Source organism: Mastigoproctus giganteus, chromosome 10 (assembly GCF_048544385.1).
Source record: "Mastigoproctus giganteus isolate SK-2022 chromosome 10, ASM4854438v1, whole genome shotgun sequence".
Taxonomy (NCBI): Eukaryota; Metazoa; Arthropoda; class Arachnida; order Uropygi; family Thelyphonidae; genus Mastigoproctus; species Mastigoproctus giganteus.
Genome location: NC_143584.1, coordinates 230,245,271 through 230,265,768, shown reverse-complemented (window position 1 = coordinate 230,265,768; position 20,498 = coordinate 230,245,271). Strand labels below are relative to the sequence as shown.

The window sequence follows — 20,498 nt, the reverse complement described above, 5'->3', positions numbered from 1 at the left end:
TCCAGATCTGTATACAGTACTCAAGGTGCGGCCTGACCATTGCCTTATACAAGGGAATAATCACCTCCCTATCCCTGCTAGAAAATTTCCTGTTTATCATTGATAAGACACCATGAGCTACTCTTGCATCCCGTCTGCACTGCTCAGAGAACTTCATATCTGCCTGCACAACCACCCCCAGGTCCCTTTCATTCTTTACCACTGACAGTGTAGTACCACAGAGTTGATACGTTGCTCTGGGGTTGCTGTTTCCCATATATAGTACTTTACATTTGCCAATGTTAAACTTAATTTTCCACCTCTCAGCCCATCTGCTCAACTTTTCCAGATCCTGTTGCAGCAGCATAGCGTCAGTAGCGTCCTTAACAACCCTGCTAACCTTTGTATCGTCTGCAAACTTGGACATTAAGCTTGATATACCATCATCAATATTATTTATAATTACAGAAAACAACAATGGACCCAGCACTGAACCCTGAGGGACTCCACTAATAACATTAGTCCACGATGAGCAGTGTCCATTAATTACCACTCTCTGTCTTCTGCCACTCAACCATCCCTTTACCCATAGCAACAATTTGCCACCAATGCCACACTGCTCCAATTTGCGCAGCAGTGTTCCATGTGCAACAGTATTAAAAGCCTTTCTAAGATCCAAATTAGCATTAGCATTAGTACAGGCATTTGATGCAAGAAAGCAAGCTTATGCAGCATCAGCCAAAAAAAAAAATAATAAAATAATAATAATAATAAAAAATAAATAAATAAAAAATAACCACTACCACTTCACCCCTCTCTTCGTTCGAAATACCTGTCCAGCTGAGCCTTAAACTTATTTAGGCTATCAACTTCCACAACAAGGGATGGAAGTCTATTCCACAAACCAACCACCCACTGGCTGGCTAAAGGCAAATTTCTTCACATATATCCTACATCTGTCTTTTCTCAATTTGAATTTATGCCCTCTCAGGTGATTATTCTGAGCAAGAGGAAGAATCCCATCAGCATTGAGCATGCTCAAACCATTCACAGCTTTATACATCTCTATCAGATCACCTCGCTGGTGCCTAGTCCCCAGACACTGTAATTTGCAAAACTTAAGCCTTTCTTCGTAAGAGCACACCTTTTTTCCATTCACTAATCTTGTTGCCCTTCTATGTACTCGTTCCAGCATCTCTACATCCTTCTTGAAATGAGGCCTCCAGACCTGTATACAGTACTCTAGGTGTGGCCTGACAATTGCCTTATACAAGGGAATAATCACCTCCTTATCCCTGCTAGAAAAATTCCTATGTATCATCGACAATACACCATGAGGTACTCTTGCAGCCCATCTGCACTGCTCAGAAAACTTCATATCTGCCTGCACAACCACCCCCAGGTCCCTTTCATTCTCTACCACTGTCAGTGTAGTACCAGGTCCCTTTCATTCTCTACCACTGTCAGTGTAGTACCAAATCGGTCACGAAGTGGAAAAATACAAATTCGACCTTACCGAAATTTGATCGGGAAACCCGGAGTACAAGTGAGGCCAAGCAACCAAGCAATCAGGTGGGAGGACTTGAAGAACAGCATAAAATGCCAGAGGGAACCATCCTAGACCTGACACTCCCACAGGGAACTGTGCCAGAGCAGACACTCCTACTGCGTATGGCCCTCGAAAATATAATGAAGGAGAATAGTAGTAGGATCTCTTCATCCATCCGTGCAGAAATAATCCTGCAATGGAATAAGCTGGAGAACATACTAATGAACACACATACAAATTACCAGAGAACAATGGCAACCCTGGAAGCCCTACGTGCAGATGGCAGCAATCAAATGCCACAGCGCGCCCCATCATATGCTCAAGCGCTGAGGAACACACCCACAGAAACACTGAGAATGGGCAAGGCCATAGAAGCTAAGAAGAAAACACTTCTGCCAACGCCCAATATAGTCATTTTAAGACCAACAGGGGAAGAAACCAGTACAAGTGAGGAAATCAAGAAAAAAGTAATCCAAAACCGCAGAGAAGAATTCGGAGCAACCAGAATAAAAGCCATAAGAAAGACCAGAAATCCAGGGATAGTAATAGAAACGGAGAGTAAGGAAGAAGCAGAAGGAATTATAACAAACCCCAAGATCCCTACACTGGGCCTCACAGCGGAGGCCCCGAAGAGAAAAAGGCCCTCAGTGGTTATCTTCAACATGGACCAGGATTTGACCCCTGAACTTCTGGCTGAGGAGATCTACAGGAAGAATCTAAAAAGTGCACTCCCAGACCGGGATGGGAAAGTGCTGGTTTTCCCAAAATACAAAACCAGAGTAAATAACAGTGGCAACTGTAATTGGGTCATAGAACTTGCCCCTGAGGCTTGGCGAATTCTACGAACACAGAGTACCATCTATGTGGAGTGGAGCAGTCATAAGTATAGGGAGCATGTGGCAGTAATAAAGTGCTATAGGTGCTGCAAGTATGGCCACACCTCCCATACCTGCAACCAGAAAGAAGCTACGTGCGGCCACTGCTCAGAGAAAGGGCATGAATTTAAAAACTGCCCAAACAAGGAGAAAGATCCCATATGCGTCAATTGCAAATCCCTGAGGCTGGACCACACACACTCCATACGGGATGCAAAATGCCCAACTTACCAAAAAGTAAAGAGTGTATTCCAACAACAAATTGATTATGGGGACACACCATAAGAAATATAACTACGGAGTTCTGAAGATACACCAGATCAATGGGCAGCGTGCCAGGGCAGTTGTTGACCAGGTGCGCCACAAAGCCGATGAAGAAAATGCCGACATCATCCTTATCCAGGAGCCCTATACACACACAAAGCAGGTCAGGGGATTCCCAATGAGTTATAAAATTATCCAGAGTGACGAGGATACCCCATGGGCAGCAGTAGTAGTGAGGAATCCGGAAATAGCGGCAACAAAATTACCACAGCTCTGTACGCCCTGGGCTGCCTGTTCTCATATAATCAGCTCAATTGGGAGCTTCTACGCAATTTCATTGTACTGCAGACCTGGTGTGGAAATCGACTTTGCTATCACATATCTCCAATCCGTCCAGACAACCCTAGCAGGACAAAGAATAATTGTAGGAGCAGATGTAAACTGCTGCTCCCCTGTTTGGCACAGTGCCACACCGGACCGCCACGGAACCAGAAATGGACAAAGACTGGACGAATTCCTGGCAAATTCAATCCTCACAGTCAAAAACCAACCCTTTAACCTGCCAACATTCTGCAATACCTTGTGGGAAGCCACGATTGATATCACCCTGACTACGAGGAATATTGAAGCCCACGTGACCGATTGGACAGTGCAAAATGCCTGAACCACATCGGATCACCGTACAATAACCTACCAAATCAGAAGATCAATGACAAAAATAACTACAAATAGACAATTGGCAAACAGATTCGCAATCCAAAAGGCAGACTGGGAACTCTTCAGAGTACAACTGACCAGCAAGGCGCAAAAAACGCTGGAGGAACTGGATAGACAGGCGGTGGACAGTGAGATTAAAAACCCAGATACACTCCAAGAGAAAATCACCAGTATCATAACTGAAGCAGCAGAGACAGCGATGAAGAGGAAAACCCCCTCAGTCGGGGACATGCCCTGGTGGACTCCAGAATTGCAAAGATTGAGAAAACAGGTCCAGACAAAACGGAAAGAATTCCAAAGAGCACGGAGAACATGGCCACCAACAGAGGTAGCAGTACTAAGGCAACAATATAAAGAGGTGCGAAACACCTATACAGAAAAAATTAAAAAGAACAAGCGAGCCTCTTGGGAAAACCTGGTCTCCAAGACAGGGAACGAGAACCCCTGGGGCGTAGTGTATAAAATCACCACAAACAAGCTCCCCAGGGGAGAAGCATCCACTGTAACGAGGATGCCCAATGGAAGCCTGACCAAAACGTGGGAGGAATCGATTACCAATATCCTTAGTATATCATCCATGAACCACCAGATATCCTTAATGAACAACAAAAGGTAATATGCCAGGCAAACCAAATGTATAGAACCCAAGAAATAGAACCAGAGATGGTCAAAAAAGCTGTGGAATATATACCAAACCTGATACTTAATCTCCTCAACCGATGCCTGGAAACTGGGAACTTCCCGACAAGTTGTAAGACTGCACACCTAAAACTTATCTTAAAAAACCCAACAAAACCTCCAGACCAACCAGCCTCATATCCGCCCCATAGCCCTACTCTCTACCCTAAGCAAACTCTATGAAAGGCTGCTCCACAAAAGGATCATGAACCATTACAAAACCGCCAACCTAGAATCACCCAGGCAATATCGATTCAAACCGGGCTTCTCGACCATTGAAGCAGTCCAAAACCTCATAACCAAGGCAACCCAAAGTAACAAGAAATATTTTCTGGTAATAGCAGTGGATTTTGCTGGGGCCTTCGACACCATCTGGTGGCCCAGTGTCCTTGGCAGACTCCGGAAAGCAGCAATCCCAGAAAACTTGTATAACAGTGTCCGGACATATCTGTCGGATAGGAAAATTGAGGTCGTCACAACTTTCCGAAGAGTTGTTAAAAGCGTCCGAAGGGGCTGCCCACAGGGATCTGTCCTGGGGCCACTAATGTGGAACATGGTTTTTGATGACTTCTTGGCTCTGGACCTGGGAAATGTAGCCAGTCAGGCCTTTGCTGATGATCTCATTTTAATGGTGGAAGCGGACTCCAGAACGGGACTTGAAACACAGGCAAACCAAGCACTACAAACCTTACAGAATTGGGCAAAAACACATATGTTAATGATCTCACCAACCAAGACAAACTCAGTACTACTAAAAGGCTCTCTAAACATCAGACGACCACCGCAAATAAAGATAGCGGGATCCACCATTAAACTAGCAAAGCAAATAAAGTATCTAGGTATTATCCTGGATAGAAACCTGTCCTTTACACCTCACCTCACCTCACCTACTTGAGAGAGAAACTAAGGAACTATGCAGCACTTGTAGCGAGAGTATCTCGCAGGGACTGGGGACTCAACAGGAAGACCCTGTCCCTGTATTATAAAACAATATTCATCCCAGCGATCACCTACGGATCACCAATCTGGTTCAGGAAGGCCGGAACCGCGGTCAACAGAAGATGCTGGACACTATCCAAAGAAACATACTTCTAACTATAACTAGGGCATGCAAAACGGTGAGCATCCACGCTCTGCAGGTCCTGGCAGGAGCTCTTCCGCTGGACCTCGAGGTGACTAGATGTGGACTCATGTATTTACTGTCCAAGGATATACCTGCCTCCATCTATCACTTTACCTTGGACCCAACCAACAGCCGGACGGTAGAGAAACAACGAATAGTGGCTCACATGTTGAAGATTTGGCAGCACAGATGGGAGATGTCGCCAGAGGGTCAAGTTACAAGAAGCTTCATACCGATAGTCGCAAAAATGTACCCAAAAGCCCCCTCGTGGTTCTATCCTGGGCTAAAAATACAACCTTCCTCCTGACGGGCCACGGCCCATTTAAAGCAAAACTGAACGCACTCGGAATAATAGAAGAGTCCACATGCACCTGTGGAGAACCTGAAACCTGGCAGCATATTATGCACGACTGTGAATGCTAAGAAGAACACAGAAGTAGACTTATAACTGAGATTCAATACTTGCCGAAAAATCAAGAGTACCATCTACTGGATTCAGAAGATGAATACAAAGCCCTCAGCCGATTTGCACTTGACGTCTTCAATAGACGACGAACAGAAATAGCCATCCACAACGATGAGATGACCACAAATAATAAATAAAGACAAACTGATAAAACATCAACACAGAGGAAAGGATCGCAAAATACTAAGGACAAACGGCGTAATATGCAGCAGAATAAATGAAACAGCATCGACCTACGAACCAATGGGAGTGGCTCCAGCCAGAATGTCGTCGCTCCCAGGATGAAACCACACACCTAGAAAAGGACCAAACCCCACCAACGAGTCATCAACAGACTGCACTTGCTGGAGGGCACTGCAAATTGCCACAATGGCGAACTGGGCAGGGCTCCCTTGCCCAGCCCACTTTCACTCCCTATCCCTGGTGGGGTGAGGGAAAGGACTTCCTGCCCCCTCCCCACCCCACCACCCCCTCATTTCCCTCTGGTGGGGCAAGGGCATGCCCCACTGATATACCTGGGGTTGCCTTCCCTATTGACCCCATACTTCTGTCTTTTCCCCCCAGCCTTCCGCCTCTCCCCCCTACTCTACCTATATCGCCAGCGAAAAGCGAATGCCCCACACAACGTAAAAATTTTAAATGCCAAACTCGACACACTTGCAACCTCTTTCGGCCTAATTAAATTCAAGCGTTTATCTCCCCCCCCCCCCCCGGCGCCTCCGTAGCCAGGTGGGAAGGAGCAGCAGTGCGTAGCACATGCTTCTTGATTAGACCTGGGTTCGAGCCCGTCACCACCAAATACGGAGGATGCGGAAAGGTCAGGGAAAGACCACCGCATATCCCGGAGTAATATGGCCTTAGTTGCTAACGCTCCTAAAAAAAAACCAAACCAAACCAAATTATCTCCCCCCCCCCTTTTTTTTTTTTTTTTTTTTATATATAGGTCCTAGCCACCCACTGAAATCTCAGGAAATTAGGTGGCAGGACCTGCCAGAGTACTTATCTAAAAATACTGGTGTACCTGGTCTGCCTCCACGGGGCTAAGTGTGGGCAACGTTGGGCCTCAGTAGGGGTCCAGCGGCTAAATGGCCAGATGAACAACAGAACACAACACTACACGTGCAATATCCATACACTTTTAAATCTCTGGCCTTCCCAGTGAACTGGTACACCCACAATGAAAGCAACGCGGAGATGGGGGAAACCCCTGGTGCCGTTAGACACTAAATACACTTTACACTTTACACTTTTGTCAGTGTAGTACCACAGAGTTGAAACGTTGCTCTGGGAAACAGCAACCCCAGAGCAACGTATCAACTCTGTGGTACTACACTGACAGTGGTAGAGAATGAAAGGGACTTGGGGGTGGTTGTGCAGGCAGATATGAAGTTCTCTGAGCAGTGCAGATGGGCTGCAAGAGTAGCTCATGGAGTATTGTCAATGATATACAGAAATTTTTCCAGCAGGGATAAGGAGGTGATTATTCCATTGTATAAGGCAATGGTCAGGCCACACCTAGAGTACTGTATACAGGTCTGGAGGCCTCATTTCAAGAAGGATGTAGAGCTGCTGGAACGAGTACAGAGAAGGGCAACAAGATTAGTGAATGGAACAAAGGAGTGCTCTTACGAAGAAAGGCTTAAGTTTTGCAAATTACAGTGTCTGGAGACTAGGCACCAGCGAGGTGATCTGATAGAGGTGTATAAAGCTTTGAATGGTTTAAGCATGCTCAATGCTGATGGGATTCTTCCTCTAGCTCAGAAAAATCACCTGAGAGGGCATAAATTCAAATTGAGGAAAGACAGATGTAGGATAGATGTGCGGAAATTTGCCTTTAGCCAGCAGGTGGTTGGTTGGTGGAAGACTTCCATCCCTTGTGGTGGAGGTTGATAGCCTAAATAAGTTTAAGGCTCAGCTGGACAGATATTTTGAACAAACACAGGGGTGAAGTGGAAGTGGGTTTTTTTTTTTTTTTTGGCTGATGCTGCATAAGCTTGCTTTCTTGCATCAAATGCCTCTACTAATGCTAATGCTAATCTATGTGTTTATTTGTACCCCAATGATTCCCAGCATTCTCTGAAATATCCTGCATCTTATTTTCCAGGCTGCAGCTCATTCCAATAGGAGCAGTGCAAGAATCACTTTCACCTCTGCCAGTGGCTACTGTTAATCTATTAGTCCTTGTATCCACCCAATCTAGCAGTTTTCTGACCCACCTAACACTGCCTCGATAGCATCAGCAAACATTCTTGCACCCTTTCTATTTAAGTGTATCCCATACCTGTAGAAGCAGTCTCTCCTGTTAACAAGTACAGACCAGGCTGAAAAAAATTCTACCCCTTGAGCCTTGCACAATCCTTCCAGGGCCAAATTGATCGACAGGGCTCTCATCATATACTCCCTCCTATCGTGTCTAGGCAGAATTGCAGACACTTTCAAATTCAACCCTAATTCACGGCTTTTTTTCAACAGTGACCTGTACTTTTGTTAAGTAATTCCGCCGGACTCCTACTCTTAATATCATTAGTAAAATATTATTTGGTATCATTAGTTACCAAAGTCTTAAGGATATCGTGTGAATAAGCTTGTTTCCTTTGCATCATTTTAACACTACAACAAACTATTAATGTATATATGTCATTAATTTGTATAGTAAGTGCATTAATTTGTTGTGTAGATTCCACAAATTTATCTTTCAGGTGAAAGATGTCAAAAAAGGTGAAGAAAAAGAGTCTCATGCTATACTAGAGGAGTGTTTACAAGACACAGGCTGGATGAGTCAGGTATATTTATTGGCTTATGAATTGAATTTGAAATGCATCATTTTTACTGTGCTCTTGCTAATACATTGCATTTCCAGAAACTTATTCTTTGACCACTTCGATATTTTCGGTACAGTAATATGCTCAAAAAGTTACATTTACTTGAATACAAGATAAGATTTCTTTTCAATTTTAATATTCTATATATGTAAAAAAAAAAGAAAAAAAAAAAGGATTTTATTTATATATACTTGTAAAGCATGTGAGCACATAACTTACAGTTATTCCAATTTAGTATTAGTATTAGCAATGGCCACATGGTGAAAGGAAGCCTAGGGCTTATGCATGAGCATTAGCAGAGGCATATGATACAAGAAAGCATGCTTACAGCATCACCCAAAAAAGAAAAAGAAAAAAAAAACACTCCCCTTTCACCCCTCCATTCGTTATGGAAATCTGTTCCACCAATCAACTGCCCACCGCTAAAGGCAAATTTTTGCACATCTTTTCTACAACTGTCTTTCCTCAATTTGAATCTATGTCTCCTCAGGTTCTTAATCTGAGCAAGAGGGAGAATCCCATCAGCATTCATCTTGCTCATCCCATTCAAGGCCTTATACACCTCAACTCGCAGGTGCCTACTCTCCAGTCTTGATTAGACCGGGGTTCGAGCCCGTCACCACCAAATACGGAGGATGCGGAAAGGTCAGGGAATGACCACCGCATATCCCGGAGCAACATGGCCTTAGTTGCTAATGCTCCTAAAAAAAAAACCAAATAACAAACCTACTCTCCAGGAACTGCAATTTGCAGACCTTTCTTTGTAAGAGCACCCCTTTGTTCCCTTCACCAATCTTGTTGCCCTTCTTTGTACTCATTAGAGCACAAAGAAGGCAGAATTAGGTGGGTCGGAAAACTGCTAGTTGGGGGGGGATACAAGGACTAGTAGATCAACAGTAGCCACTGGCAGAGGTGGAAGTGATTCTTGCACTGCTTCTATTGAAATGAGCAGAAGCCTGAAAAACAAGATGCAGGATATTTCAGAGACTGCTGGGAGTCATTGCGGTACAAGTAAACACATGGGTTGTGTTAGGTAGCCAAGAATAGAAACAGGTGCATGTATACCTGCGTGTACACCAATGCTAGGAGTTTGGTAAATAAATTTGATGAATTTGAGGTATTGCTCAAAACATCAAAGGCAGATATTGTTGGGATATCAGAGACGTGGTGTCACACAGATATAAGGAATGCAGAACTGGAATTTGGGGAGTACAATGTGTATAGAAAGGATAGACAGGACAGGAGGGGAGGAGGGGTTATGCTATTAGTTAAGAAACACATAAAGTCCAAGGAAGTGAAGCCAGTCGACATCGATGGACAGGGCAGTGTCGAGTCAGTTTAGTGTGACATAAGCATAGGGAACTCAAAATTGAGAGTAGGAGTGTGCTATAGGCCTAATGACTCTGATAAGTATAATAAGATATTGTACAGGGAAATAGAGTGGGCCAGTAAATCAGAGAGTCTTATAATGGGGGATTTTAATTTCCCAGATATTGACTAGAATTTGTGGGTTGGTCACTCGCACACTAGCAAGGCTTTTGTGGATTTATTGGATGATTGTTTTCTACATCAGCATGTTCGTGAGGCAACAAGAGGGAGCAATACTCTTGATCTGATTATCAGTAGTGATTCTTCATGCATTAAGAATCTGCAGATAAATGAACCACTAGGTGGCAGTGATCACAGTGTGTTGAACTGGGATTTACTCAAGGAGGTAACTACCATCAGAGGTAAAAGGAAGGGTTTTTGTTTTCGTAAAGGCGACTATGATGGTCTGAGACAGTATTTAAATTCTATACAGTGGGACCAACTGATGATGTTACCAACAGCAAACTCAAAATGGGAAGCATTCAAGGAACTAATCTTGGAGGCTACCAGGCTTTACATACCAACTAAGAAATATTGTTCAAGGTTTAGGCCTAAATGGTTGTCAGATGAACTAATGAGACATGTGGCAGAGAAGAAAAATGCATGGGATACATACAAATTAATAGGTGACATGGAAGCCTATGATACATATAAGTTGGTCTGTAACCAAGTCACAAAGGAGATTAGGCAGCAAAGGCAGACTACGAAAAATCCTTGGCAAAGGATGCAAAGAAAAACAGAAAAGAGTTCTTTACCTATTTAAACTCAAGAAGGAAAGGGATGAATCAGATTGGTCCACTGGATATTGATGGTTCAACAGTTGAGGATCCTGCTCAGGTGGCTAACAATCTAAACGAGTATTTTGCATCTACATTCATGCATGAGGAGTTATTCAGGAAGGAGAATGATGTAGGTAAAGTAAACATTGGCAGTGAGCTGGATGATTTTGTAATAACTGAGAGGAAAGTGGAGGAGAGATTGTTGAGGATAAACATAAAAAAGGCACCTGGGGTGGATGGGATCTATCCAGTTATATTAAAGGAGGCAGCAAAGGAAGTAAGCAAACCCCTAGCCATAATTATGAGAGCTTCTTTGGACTCGGGGGAGGTACCCATAGACTGGAGATGTGCAAATGTAACCCCAATTCACAAAGGAGGATCAAAGGCTGATACAAGTAATTATAGACCTGTGAGTTTAACTTCTGTTCCAGGTAAATTAATGGAGGCACTGGTTAAAGAAGCACTGCAGGATCATCTAGACAAGAATTCAGTTATAGCTCAGACGCAGCATGGTTTTGTTAAGGGCAGGTCTTGCCTGACCAATTTGATTGGATACTATGATGTAGTCACAAAAGAACTGGATGCAGGGAATAACTTTGATATTATATATTTGGATCTTAGAAAGGCTTTTGATACTGTTGCACATGGAAGACTGCTGCACAAATTGGAGCAGTGTGGCATTGGAGGCAAATTGCTGCTATGGATAAGGGGATGGTTGAGTGGCAGAAGACAGAGTGGTAATCAATGGACACTGCTCAACGTGGACTAATGTTATTAGTGGAGTTCCTCAGGGTTCAGTGTTGGGTCCGTTGTTGTTTTCGGTGTTTATGAATGATATTGATGATGGGATATCAAGTTTAATGTCCAAGTTTGCAGATGATACAAAGGTTGGCATGGTTGTTAAGGACACCACCGATGCTGTGCTGCTGCAACAGGATCTGGAAAGGTTGAACAGATGGGCTGAGAGGTGGCAAATGAAGTTTAACATTGACAAATGTAAAGTACTACATATGAGAAACAGTAACCCCAGAGCAACGTATCAACTCTGCGGTACTACACTGACAGTGGTGGAGAATGAAAAGGACCTGGGGGTAATTGTGCAGGCAGATATGAAGTTCTCTGAGCAGTGCAGACAAGCTGCAAGAGTAGCTCATGGTGTCTTGTCAATGATATACAGGAATTTTTCTAGCAGGGATAAGGAGGTGATTATTCCCTTGTATAAGGCAATGGTTAGGCCACATCTTGAGTACTGTATACAGGTCTGGAGGCCTCATTTCAAGAAGGATGTAGAGCTGCTGGAACTGGTACAGAGAAGGGCAACAAGATTAGTGAATGGAACAACGGGTTGCTCTTACGAAGAAAGGCTTAAGTTTTGCAAATTACAGAGTCTGGAGACTAGGCACCGGCGAGGTGATCTAATAGAGGTGTATAAGGCTTTGAATGGTTTGAGCATGCTCAATGCCAATGGGATTCTTCATCTTGCTCAGAATAATCAGCTCAGAGGGCATAAATTCAAATTGAGGAAGGACGGATGTTGGATAGATGTGCGGAAATTTGCCTTTGGCCAGCGGGTGGTTGGTTGGTGGAACCGACTTCCATCACTTGTTGTTGAAGTTGATAGCCTAAACAAATTTAAGGCTCAACTGGACAGGGATTTCGAGCGAACGGAGGGGTGAAATGGGAGTGGTGTGTTTTTTTTTTTTTTTTTTTTTTTTGGCTGATGCTGAATAAGCTTGCTTTCTTGCATCATATGCCTCTACTAATGCTAATGCTAACTCTATATCCTTCCTAAAATGAGGCCTTCATGCCAAAAGTACTCTATGTATAGCCTGACCATTTCTTTGTATATCGGGATAATCACCTTCCTGTCCTGCTAGCAAAATTCACCAAAAAACTACACCAGCCAAAAAAAAAAATAATAATAATAATAATAATAATAATAATAAATAAAATAATACAAAATAATTTTTTTTTTTTTAATTTTTTTTTATGAAAACCCCAAACACGAATGGTATTAGAACCACCAACACAACAGTACTTAATACTGTGCTTGGGTTGGAAGTTGAGAAGACGAAAGAAGGTATTTGTTGAAATTAGACTTCACCTTCTGTAGACTGTAATTTTGAGGAAATACGTATGAATGAAGGTTGTTCCAGAAAATAGCAGTTGAATGAATAAGCGAAGAAGATGAAAAGTTGGTAGTGTGAGTTTGAAGTTGGACAGTAAATGGATGTTGGCTGTTGACGGCATGTGTTTGGACTGTTTTGAAAGGGAGAGTGGGAATTATAGAAGCCAATTCAGAAGAACAGTGCCCATGGAAGTATCTGTAGAAAAGGCACGCAGCAGAAACAGTACGTTTATGAGACAGCGAGTGGAGAGACTGTTAGAGATGAGCCATTAATTAACCCAACTGCCCTCTTCTGGGGCCACTTCTCTAGATGCGGGAACAATATTCTATGGTAGGGCGGATTTGCGATTTGTACAGAGTGAACAGCTGTTTGGAAGAAAAGTAAAGCCGAGAGTGAAAGAGAAAACCATGTTTTTTTAGATGCAGAGGAAGCAATATTTGTAATGTGCTTGTGCCAAGAGAGAGAAATTAGAAGTCAGGATAATCTCCAAAAGAGATATATCATCTTGCCTAGAAATTGGAGTGTCACCAAAGATAAGCATAGGAGCAGAAGAATCCTTTTTACAAGATATAAGACAAGACTGAGCATTAGAAGGATTGAAATCAACTAAGTTGTCTTTGCCCCACTGGAGAATTACCTGGAGATCGGCATTTAAGGAATGGGTAGCAGATATTCGAGAAGTTGAAGCTGATTGAGCACGGCAAGGTTTCTCAAACTGGAAAGTGGAATGCAATGTGCTATGACCAGCAAAATGGATAGGATTTGGACTCAGTGGAAGAAGGTCATTAATATACAAGAGGAAAAGAGTGCGAGGAAATAACTGAACCTTGGGGGTTCAGTTCTTTCACCAACATTAGTGGAGAAGTTAGAAGACAGCAAGCCATCTCACATCACCCTCAGTGAGCAATCAGAGAAAACTGGATAACCAATTACAAAAAACAGTTGGCAAACCATAAGATGGAAGCTTGTTTAGAAGACATTTAAACCAAACACAATTGAAAGCCTTTGAAATATCAAGAGCAACTGCTTGTGTTTCGCTGAACTTCTCCATTAAATTTGTCCATAAATGGGAAACATAAGCCAGATGACACTGATGGAATCCATACTGGTGATCATTGATCAGACGGGCGGTTTCTAGGTAGTTTAAGAGTTGGTGGTTAATTGATTTCTCCATTACTTTAGAAAGGGTAGAAGTAATTGCAATGGACAATAATTGAATGGGAGAGATTTGTCACCCTTTTTAGGAACTGGCTGAATATGAGCAAATTTCCAAGCAGAAGGAAAAACACCTTTGGAATAAGAAAGCGAAAAAAAGGTGGCAAAGAACAGGAGTAAGTTCAGGAGCACAGGTTTTGAAAACAAGTGGAGAAATACCACAGGACCTGGAGCTTTCTTAGCATCAAGATTTGCCAAAATCCTTCTGACATCATTTTGATGGAAGACCACAGGAGGCATTGAATGGAACATATTGAGAAGGCAGGAGGTGGTTTACCAAGATCATTAATACATGTGTTTGAAGAAAAATTGGATGCTAGCAGGTCATCTTTATCCTTGGCTGAACTGACACAGAACCATCTGGTTTTGACAGAGGTGGGAGCAGAAATGGGCAAAAGTTGCGGCCAATTGTATTGGCAAGAGACCAGAATGATCGGCTACCAGTAGGGCAAGGAGCAAGTTTTCTACTCTTAACCTGTTCAAAATGTAGTTTATACTGATTAAATACTGCTTTACAATTGTTTCGAGCATTAGTGTAGGCAGAAAATGAAACTAAAGAATTGGAACCATGCCAATTACAATATACAACATTCTTCTCTTGAACAGTTTAGCACATTTATTGGAAAACCAAGGTTTAGATAAAGAACGAGATATTAAAGTTGAATGTGGGATAAAGGATTCCAATCCTACTGACACAATCTGAGAAAACGTTGACATCAGAAGTTTTGAAACCAAGGAAAACAAGAAAAGAAATCTCGCAGTTCATCCCATTTGACATTCTTGTAATGCCAAACAACAAGAGGTTGGGAATAGCCACGAGATAAAGGCCCCATTGGAGAAGAGACAATCACCAAGTTGTGATCTGAGTGCACAGGTCACCAAGTTGTGATCTGAGGTCCACTCACTTTGACTGTTTCTTTAGAAGGGTTGTTTGTGAGAAAAAGATCAAGCGTGTTGGCTGTATGATAGGATTGTCCAGTATTCTTGTAGGTAAATGAAAAATCTGTGCAAGATCATTAGTAATTGCAAAAGCCTCAGCATCTCGACCAGCTGGGTCGGTGTGACTAGAAAACTGAAGCCAGCTGGAGTTGTGAACATTAAAATCACCAAGGAAAATTACCTCCCTGTTAGGAAAGTTGGACTGGAGAAAGTCAAGTTGCAAAGAGAGGACGTCAAAGAGCTCCAAGTGATTAATGGAGTTGGGAGAATGATAGAGACAACAGATGAATTTGACAGAATGAGGCAGAGAGATTTTAAGCTAGAGAAGATCGAAAAGAGGAGATTCCAAATTACCAAGTCTCTGACAGGGAATATTGGAACGGACATATGCACAAGTACCACCTTTGAGGCGAAAGGAATCGCACAGCGAATAATTTGGGTAAGTGAGATGAGCAGTAGTTAAATCAACAGATAACTCAGATTCTGTCAGAAAAAGTACATGGTGTTTGGCAGACTGCAAGTGGAAATGGACGTCATTGAGATTAGAATTGAGACCACGCATATTTGTGAAATGAACTAAGAAGCGTTTGGGAGGTTTAGATCTTTTCGGAGATAAGCTTACTCTATTAGGTTGACAATTCATGGTGTATTCAATAGTAAGAAAAAGTGGAGACATGCTGTATGAAGTAATGAAATTTTTGGATATGGCATACACATGGTAAGAATATACCCAAATCCATGACGTGATGTGGCCTCCACAATGTCTCCCGCATTGTGGTCTCCTTCAGTCATTATCTGGCAGAGTAGAGGCAGCAAAATCATACACTAGCTGATCCGGAAGCCTCCTAGAGAGTTACTAATAGGTTCGATCCAGTGTACTAACTAGCAGCCAGCCTGTGAACACCATGTTAGAGCTGTACCCTCGAAATGTAAGGAAGATTGAATCTCGCCATGATGTCCATTATAACCTCAAAAGTCATCAGTCATACTGCATGAATGAAGAATTGACCGGAACTTAGCTCTGGAGACTAAACATAGGTTCCACCACTTCAAGCCTCCAATAAGCAAAGTGGTGGTATTGCACCGGTTTATGAGAGTCATCTACCACCTAGTATTGCCTGGTAACACAGTGGGGCCGCATTCCTCCATGTGGTTTGGGTTCCATACCTTGACCCCTGTTTACATTGGTTCACACCTGGGTGGTCACCCACAGTGTGCTTGTGCATGGGGGTTATACCCAGGATTACCAACAGTCCCACCTTCATGAAGGTGCAAGCAGAGGATTTGGCTGTCATAAACCGTCCGGCTTTGCCAAAATTGGGTCCACTTGATTTGAGTGTCACCTGAATATCAGTTCCATCAGCGTTTTTAGACTCCCAGTTAGCAAGCACAGCTTGTTTGGCATATCTGAGAGAATGGCTGTGACAACCTCAAGGTTCAATAAGTAAATAAAAATAAAATAATAATAAGAAGAAAATTTTTAAAATAATAATAATTACTAAGAGAAGAGGAAATAGACAACCTATGCATTTCTCTCCTCCCATAGATAATTATCCAGCTGACCTTTGAATTTCCCCAGACTGTCAGCCTCTACCACCCATGTAGGCAACTTATTCCAGTAACTTATAACTCATTGGCTAAAATAAAATTTCCTCCAATCCAGTCTTAAACATCTTCCCCGATAACTTGAAATTATGGCCCCTACTTCTAGAATCATTTATAACCATGAAAATTTTGTCATCATTCGTTTTACTTATGCCTTTCAGCCTTAAGCACCTCAACAAGTCTCCTCTGTGCCTAGTTTGCAAGCAGTGCAACCCACATATTCGAAGTCTTCCTCATATGGATGCCCTTTTGCCGATCTCACCAGGCAAGTTACACTTCTTTGGACCCTTTTGACAAGCTCAGTGTCTTTTTTAGTTGCGGTGTCTGCACTTGAACAGAGTATTCCAAGTTTGGTCTATCAATAACCTTATATAATGGGGTTATAACGTTCTTATCTCTACTAGCAAATGTTCGATAAATCATTGATAGGACACCATGAGCCTTCCTCGCAACCTGTCTACAGTGCTCAGAGTTGCTGTTGTTATTTGGTTTTTTAGGAGCATTAGCAACTAAGACCATATTGCTCCGAGGATATGCGGTGGTCATTCCCTGACCTTTCTGCATCCTCCGTATTTGGTGGTCACGGGCTTGAACCCCGGTCTAATCAAGAAGTGTGTGCTACGAACTGCCGCTCCTGCCCACCTGGCTACGGAGGCACCCAGTGCTCAGAGAATTTCATGTCTGACCATATTGTAACACCCAAATCCGTTTCTTCCCTACTAGGTTTTAGTTCAACTACACTAAGTATGTAAGTTATTTTGGTGTTACTGTTCCCCAGGCGTAATACCTTACACTTTGCTGCATTATGTAGTTATGTAATACTCTATGTACATCACTCTGAAGAAGCTGTGCTTGGTGATGATCATTAACTACTCTACCAATTTTTAAATCATCTGCAAATTTAGATATCACGTCCTCTATCCCTTCATCGATGTCATTTATGAAAATCAAAAACAACAGTTGATCTAATGCTGATCCTTGGGGAACCCCACTTCTTGCATCAACTCAATCTGAGGAACAACCATTTATCACATCTGCCTCCTGCCCTGAAGCCATCCAGCTATCTATCTTAGGATTTTCCCTGTGATTCCAACCTGTTCCAGCTTATACAGTAATTGCTCATGTCGAACTGAGTCAAATGCTCTACTGAAATGCAAATGAACAATGTTGAAATTATTCCCTAAATACAGCTCATGAGTGACCCTGTCAAAACTGCTAACCAGATTAGTTAAACATAATTTTCCCTTTACAAAACCCTGTTGAGTATCCTTCAGAATTCCATTTCTATCTAAATGATCCTAAATTCCAACTTTGATCATTGTCTCTGTGATTACTACTACTGAAGTTAGACTAACTGGCCGGTAATTTCCCACTTCACTCTTAGAATCGTCCTTATGTATTGGAGATACATTGGCACTTCCAATCCAATAGAATCACTCCCGAGTCTAGTGATGCTTGCATAATTAGTCTTAATGGTTCAATGCACTCACTTGCTACCTCCCTTAGGATTATAGGGTATATGCCATCAACCCCGGAAGTCTTACTGGCCTGTAGGCTCGAAAGTTTTTTCATTAAATAAACTTGTGAAATTTCAACATCGTTAATTAAATTTTTTTCAACTTCACTCCCATAATTTCTCATTGACGCAAAGTGTTTTTCTTCTGTAAATATCAGTTCAAAGTAAATGTTCAGTTCTGCAATTTAAGCTGGAGTATCTAATGCTATCCCGCGTCCATTACATTGTGTCCAATCTGGTTTGTCCTTTTCTTTGCATTTATATATGTGAAGAATTCCTTATCCCCACTGTTTGCTCTCTTTGCCAGCAATTTATTATAATCTGCCTTTGGCAGCCAAGCACAATTACAGATCAATTTGTGGCTGTTATAGGCTTCAGTATTTTTCATTTTTCTGTAACTTTTCCATGCCATCTTTTTCTGCTCAAATAATCTGGCAACTTCCTTATTCATCCAACTTGGAATCTTCCTCATGGAGTACATTTTTAATGGTATAAAAGTATTAAAGGCTTCTGTGATTAATGTTTTAAAGGTATACCATAATTCAATTGTATTCACTCCCTTTGCAATATCTACCCTGTGGCCATGTAGCACCTTAAGGCATCGTAATTTCCTTTTCTGAAATTATAACCCTTTGCCTTTAACTACTGCTACCTCTCTCTTCATCGTCCACCGTACAACTCCGTAATCACTCTTCATCGTCCACCATAGAGCCCTGGGATCACTTCCTGCTACTGGTTCCTGTACCGTCAGCCCTATTATGTCAACTGGTTCATGGGTGGTGATGATGTCTAGAATATTATTTTCTCTAGTACTTTCCCTAACATGTTGATACAAATAGCAATCATCCAGTTGATTTAAAAATTTTGTCCTCCCTGTCGAGTTTCCATCTCATTTTCTCGAATCAGTTAGAGGCAAATTAAAATCGCCCATAATAAGACATTCACCCTTAATCAGACATAATAAGACAAATTCTCAGCTCGTGTATGTTTAATATCTTTAGTCCCCACATGAATTATAATATTCTCTTTACCCCCCTTAAAATCTGACAGTCTGTTGGTAACATCATTAATAGTTGCTCCCAGCAGACATACCCAGTACTTTCGGGTAAGGGAAGCGCATAGGATGATAGGATTAATTTCCTTTTTATTTATTTTTTATTTCATTTTATTATTTTTATTTATTTATTAATTATTATTATTTATTTATTAATTATTATTATTTATTTATTTATTTAATTTTTGTTTTTATCATTTTTTTGTTCGGATTTTTTTTTTTTTTTTTTGGCTGGTGCAGCATAAGCCATAGGCTTTCTTGCACCATACGGCCGTTACTAATACTAATACTAATACTAATACCCAGGTTCTAGTCCACCTATCCTTATTACAATAAATATTTCTCATTTTCCTGACAATGGAGTCTTCTAATAGAACTAAGTTTTTTGAACCAGAGTAGTTTGCACCTGGTTATTCTGTTCTGGGGCCCGAATTGGGAGTGCATCACTTGTTTGGTTACTAGAGTCTTGTGTCCCTGACATGCTCCCAGTTACATTATTCTCGAGGGCAAGCACCTGTTTTTTCAGTGACTCAAATTGCTCTAGCAATGCATCAAATTTTAACTTAAGATTGGTACACTACTTACAACGTGACAAAGAAAATAATTGCCAGGTGAGCTATGATTATCCACTAAGTCGACCTTGGAATACATGCCACAGGTTCTGCAAAAGATAAAATCATGACTCACCCTGAAATCACCATCAGCTGTTTCCATGAGTCATGTTAACCTCTGATGAATTGTTCAAGGAAGATCTTGTAACACCCATTGTAAAATTTACTAAATATCAATAAAAGAAACTTTCAAAAAATTATATTTATAATATTATAAAAATCAAACTATTACAGGAAAAAAAAACTTATCAAAATAAACTTTACAATATACTAAATAACCTATGAAAACCTCCTCTATTCCACTAATCCTCTCTTATCTATAGTTCTTTGTAATCGCTATGAACAGCTCCACAAGGAATGTCTGCTTGCCACAAATGCCAACAGTCCAGTGTTTTGTTCAAGACTTGTTCCCTTTGCTCTCAGTAGCTGTTCTAACAAAGATATGTGTGTTTTGAGATCAACATATTACTTATCTTACAGTAGTGTGATACCTTAACAGTTCCCAATTTGTCCCCTAATGCTCAACTGCTCTAGTTTGTACAGCAGCTTTTTATGTTAAAAGTCAAAAACTTTACTGAAATCTAAAAGGGTATGATGTCCAAATTAATTTTTGCACCCAATTTCTTTGTTACTGTGTCATGGTAGCTAATCAGACAATATCTTCCCTTCACAAATCTGTGCTGGATTGCCATACACTGTATTTCTGTTTAATTTGGCAGTGTTGGCACCCCATTTGTGAAAAATACAGTATCAAGTCACCTGAAACATGACAACACTATTTCCTGACCAACTTCCTTTTTAATTTGTCA

General features: G+C 41.6%; 1 protein-coding gene across 1 annotated transcript in view; it reads left to right on the top strand.

Moving 5' to 3' along the window:
- The window catches only part of LOC150080021 (uncharacterized), a 187,342-nt gene that overhangs the window by 146,046 nt on the left and 20,798 nt on the right, over window positions 1-20,498 (top strand). The window contains exon 10 of the mRNA XM_090383333.1: window positions 8,351-8,434. Within this exon, the coding sequence (XP_090239459.1) occupies window positions 8,351-8,434 (84 nt within the window). The remainder of the gene's footprint in view (window positions 1-8,350; window positions 8,435-20,498) is intronic.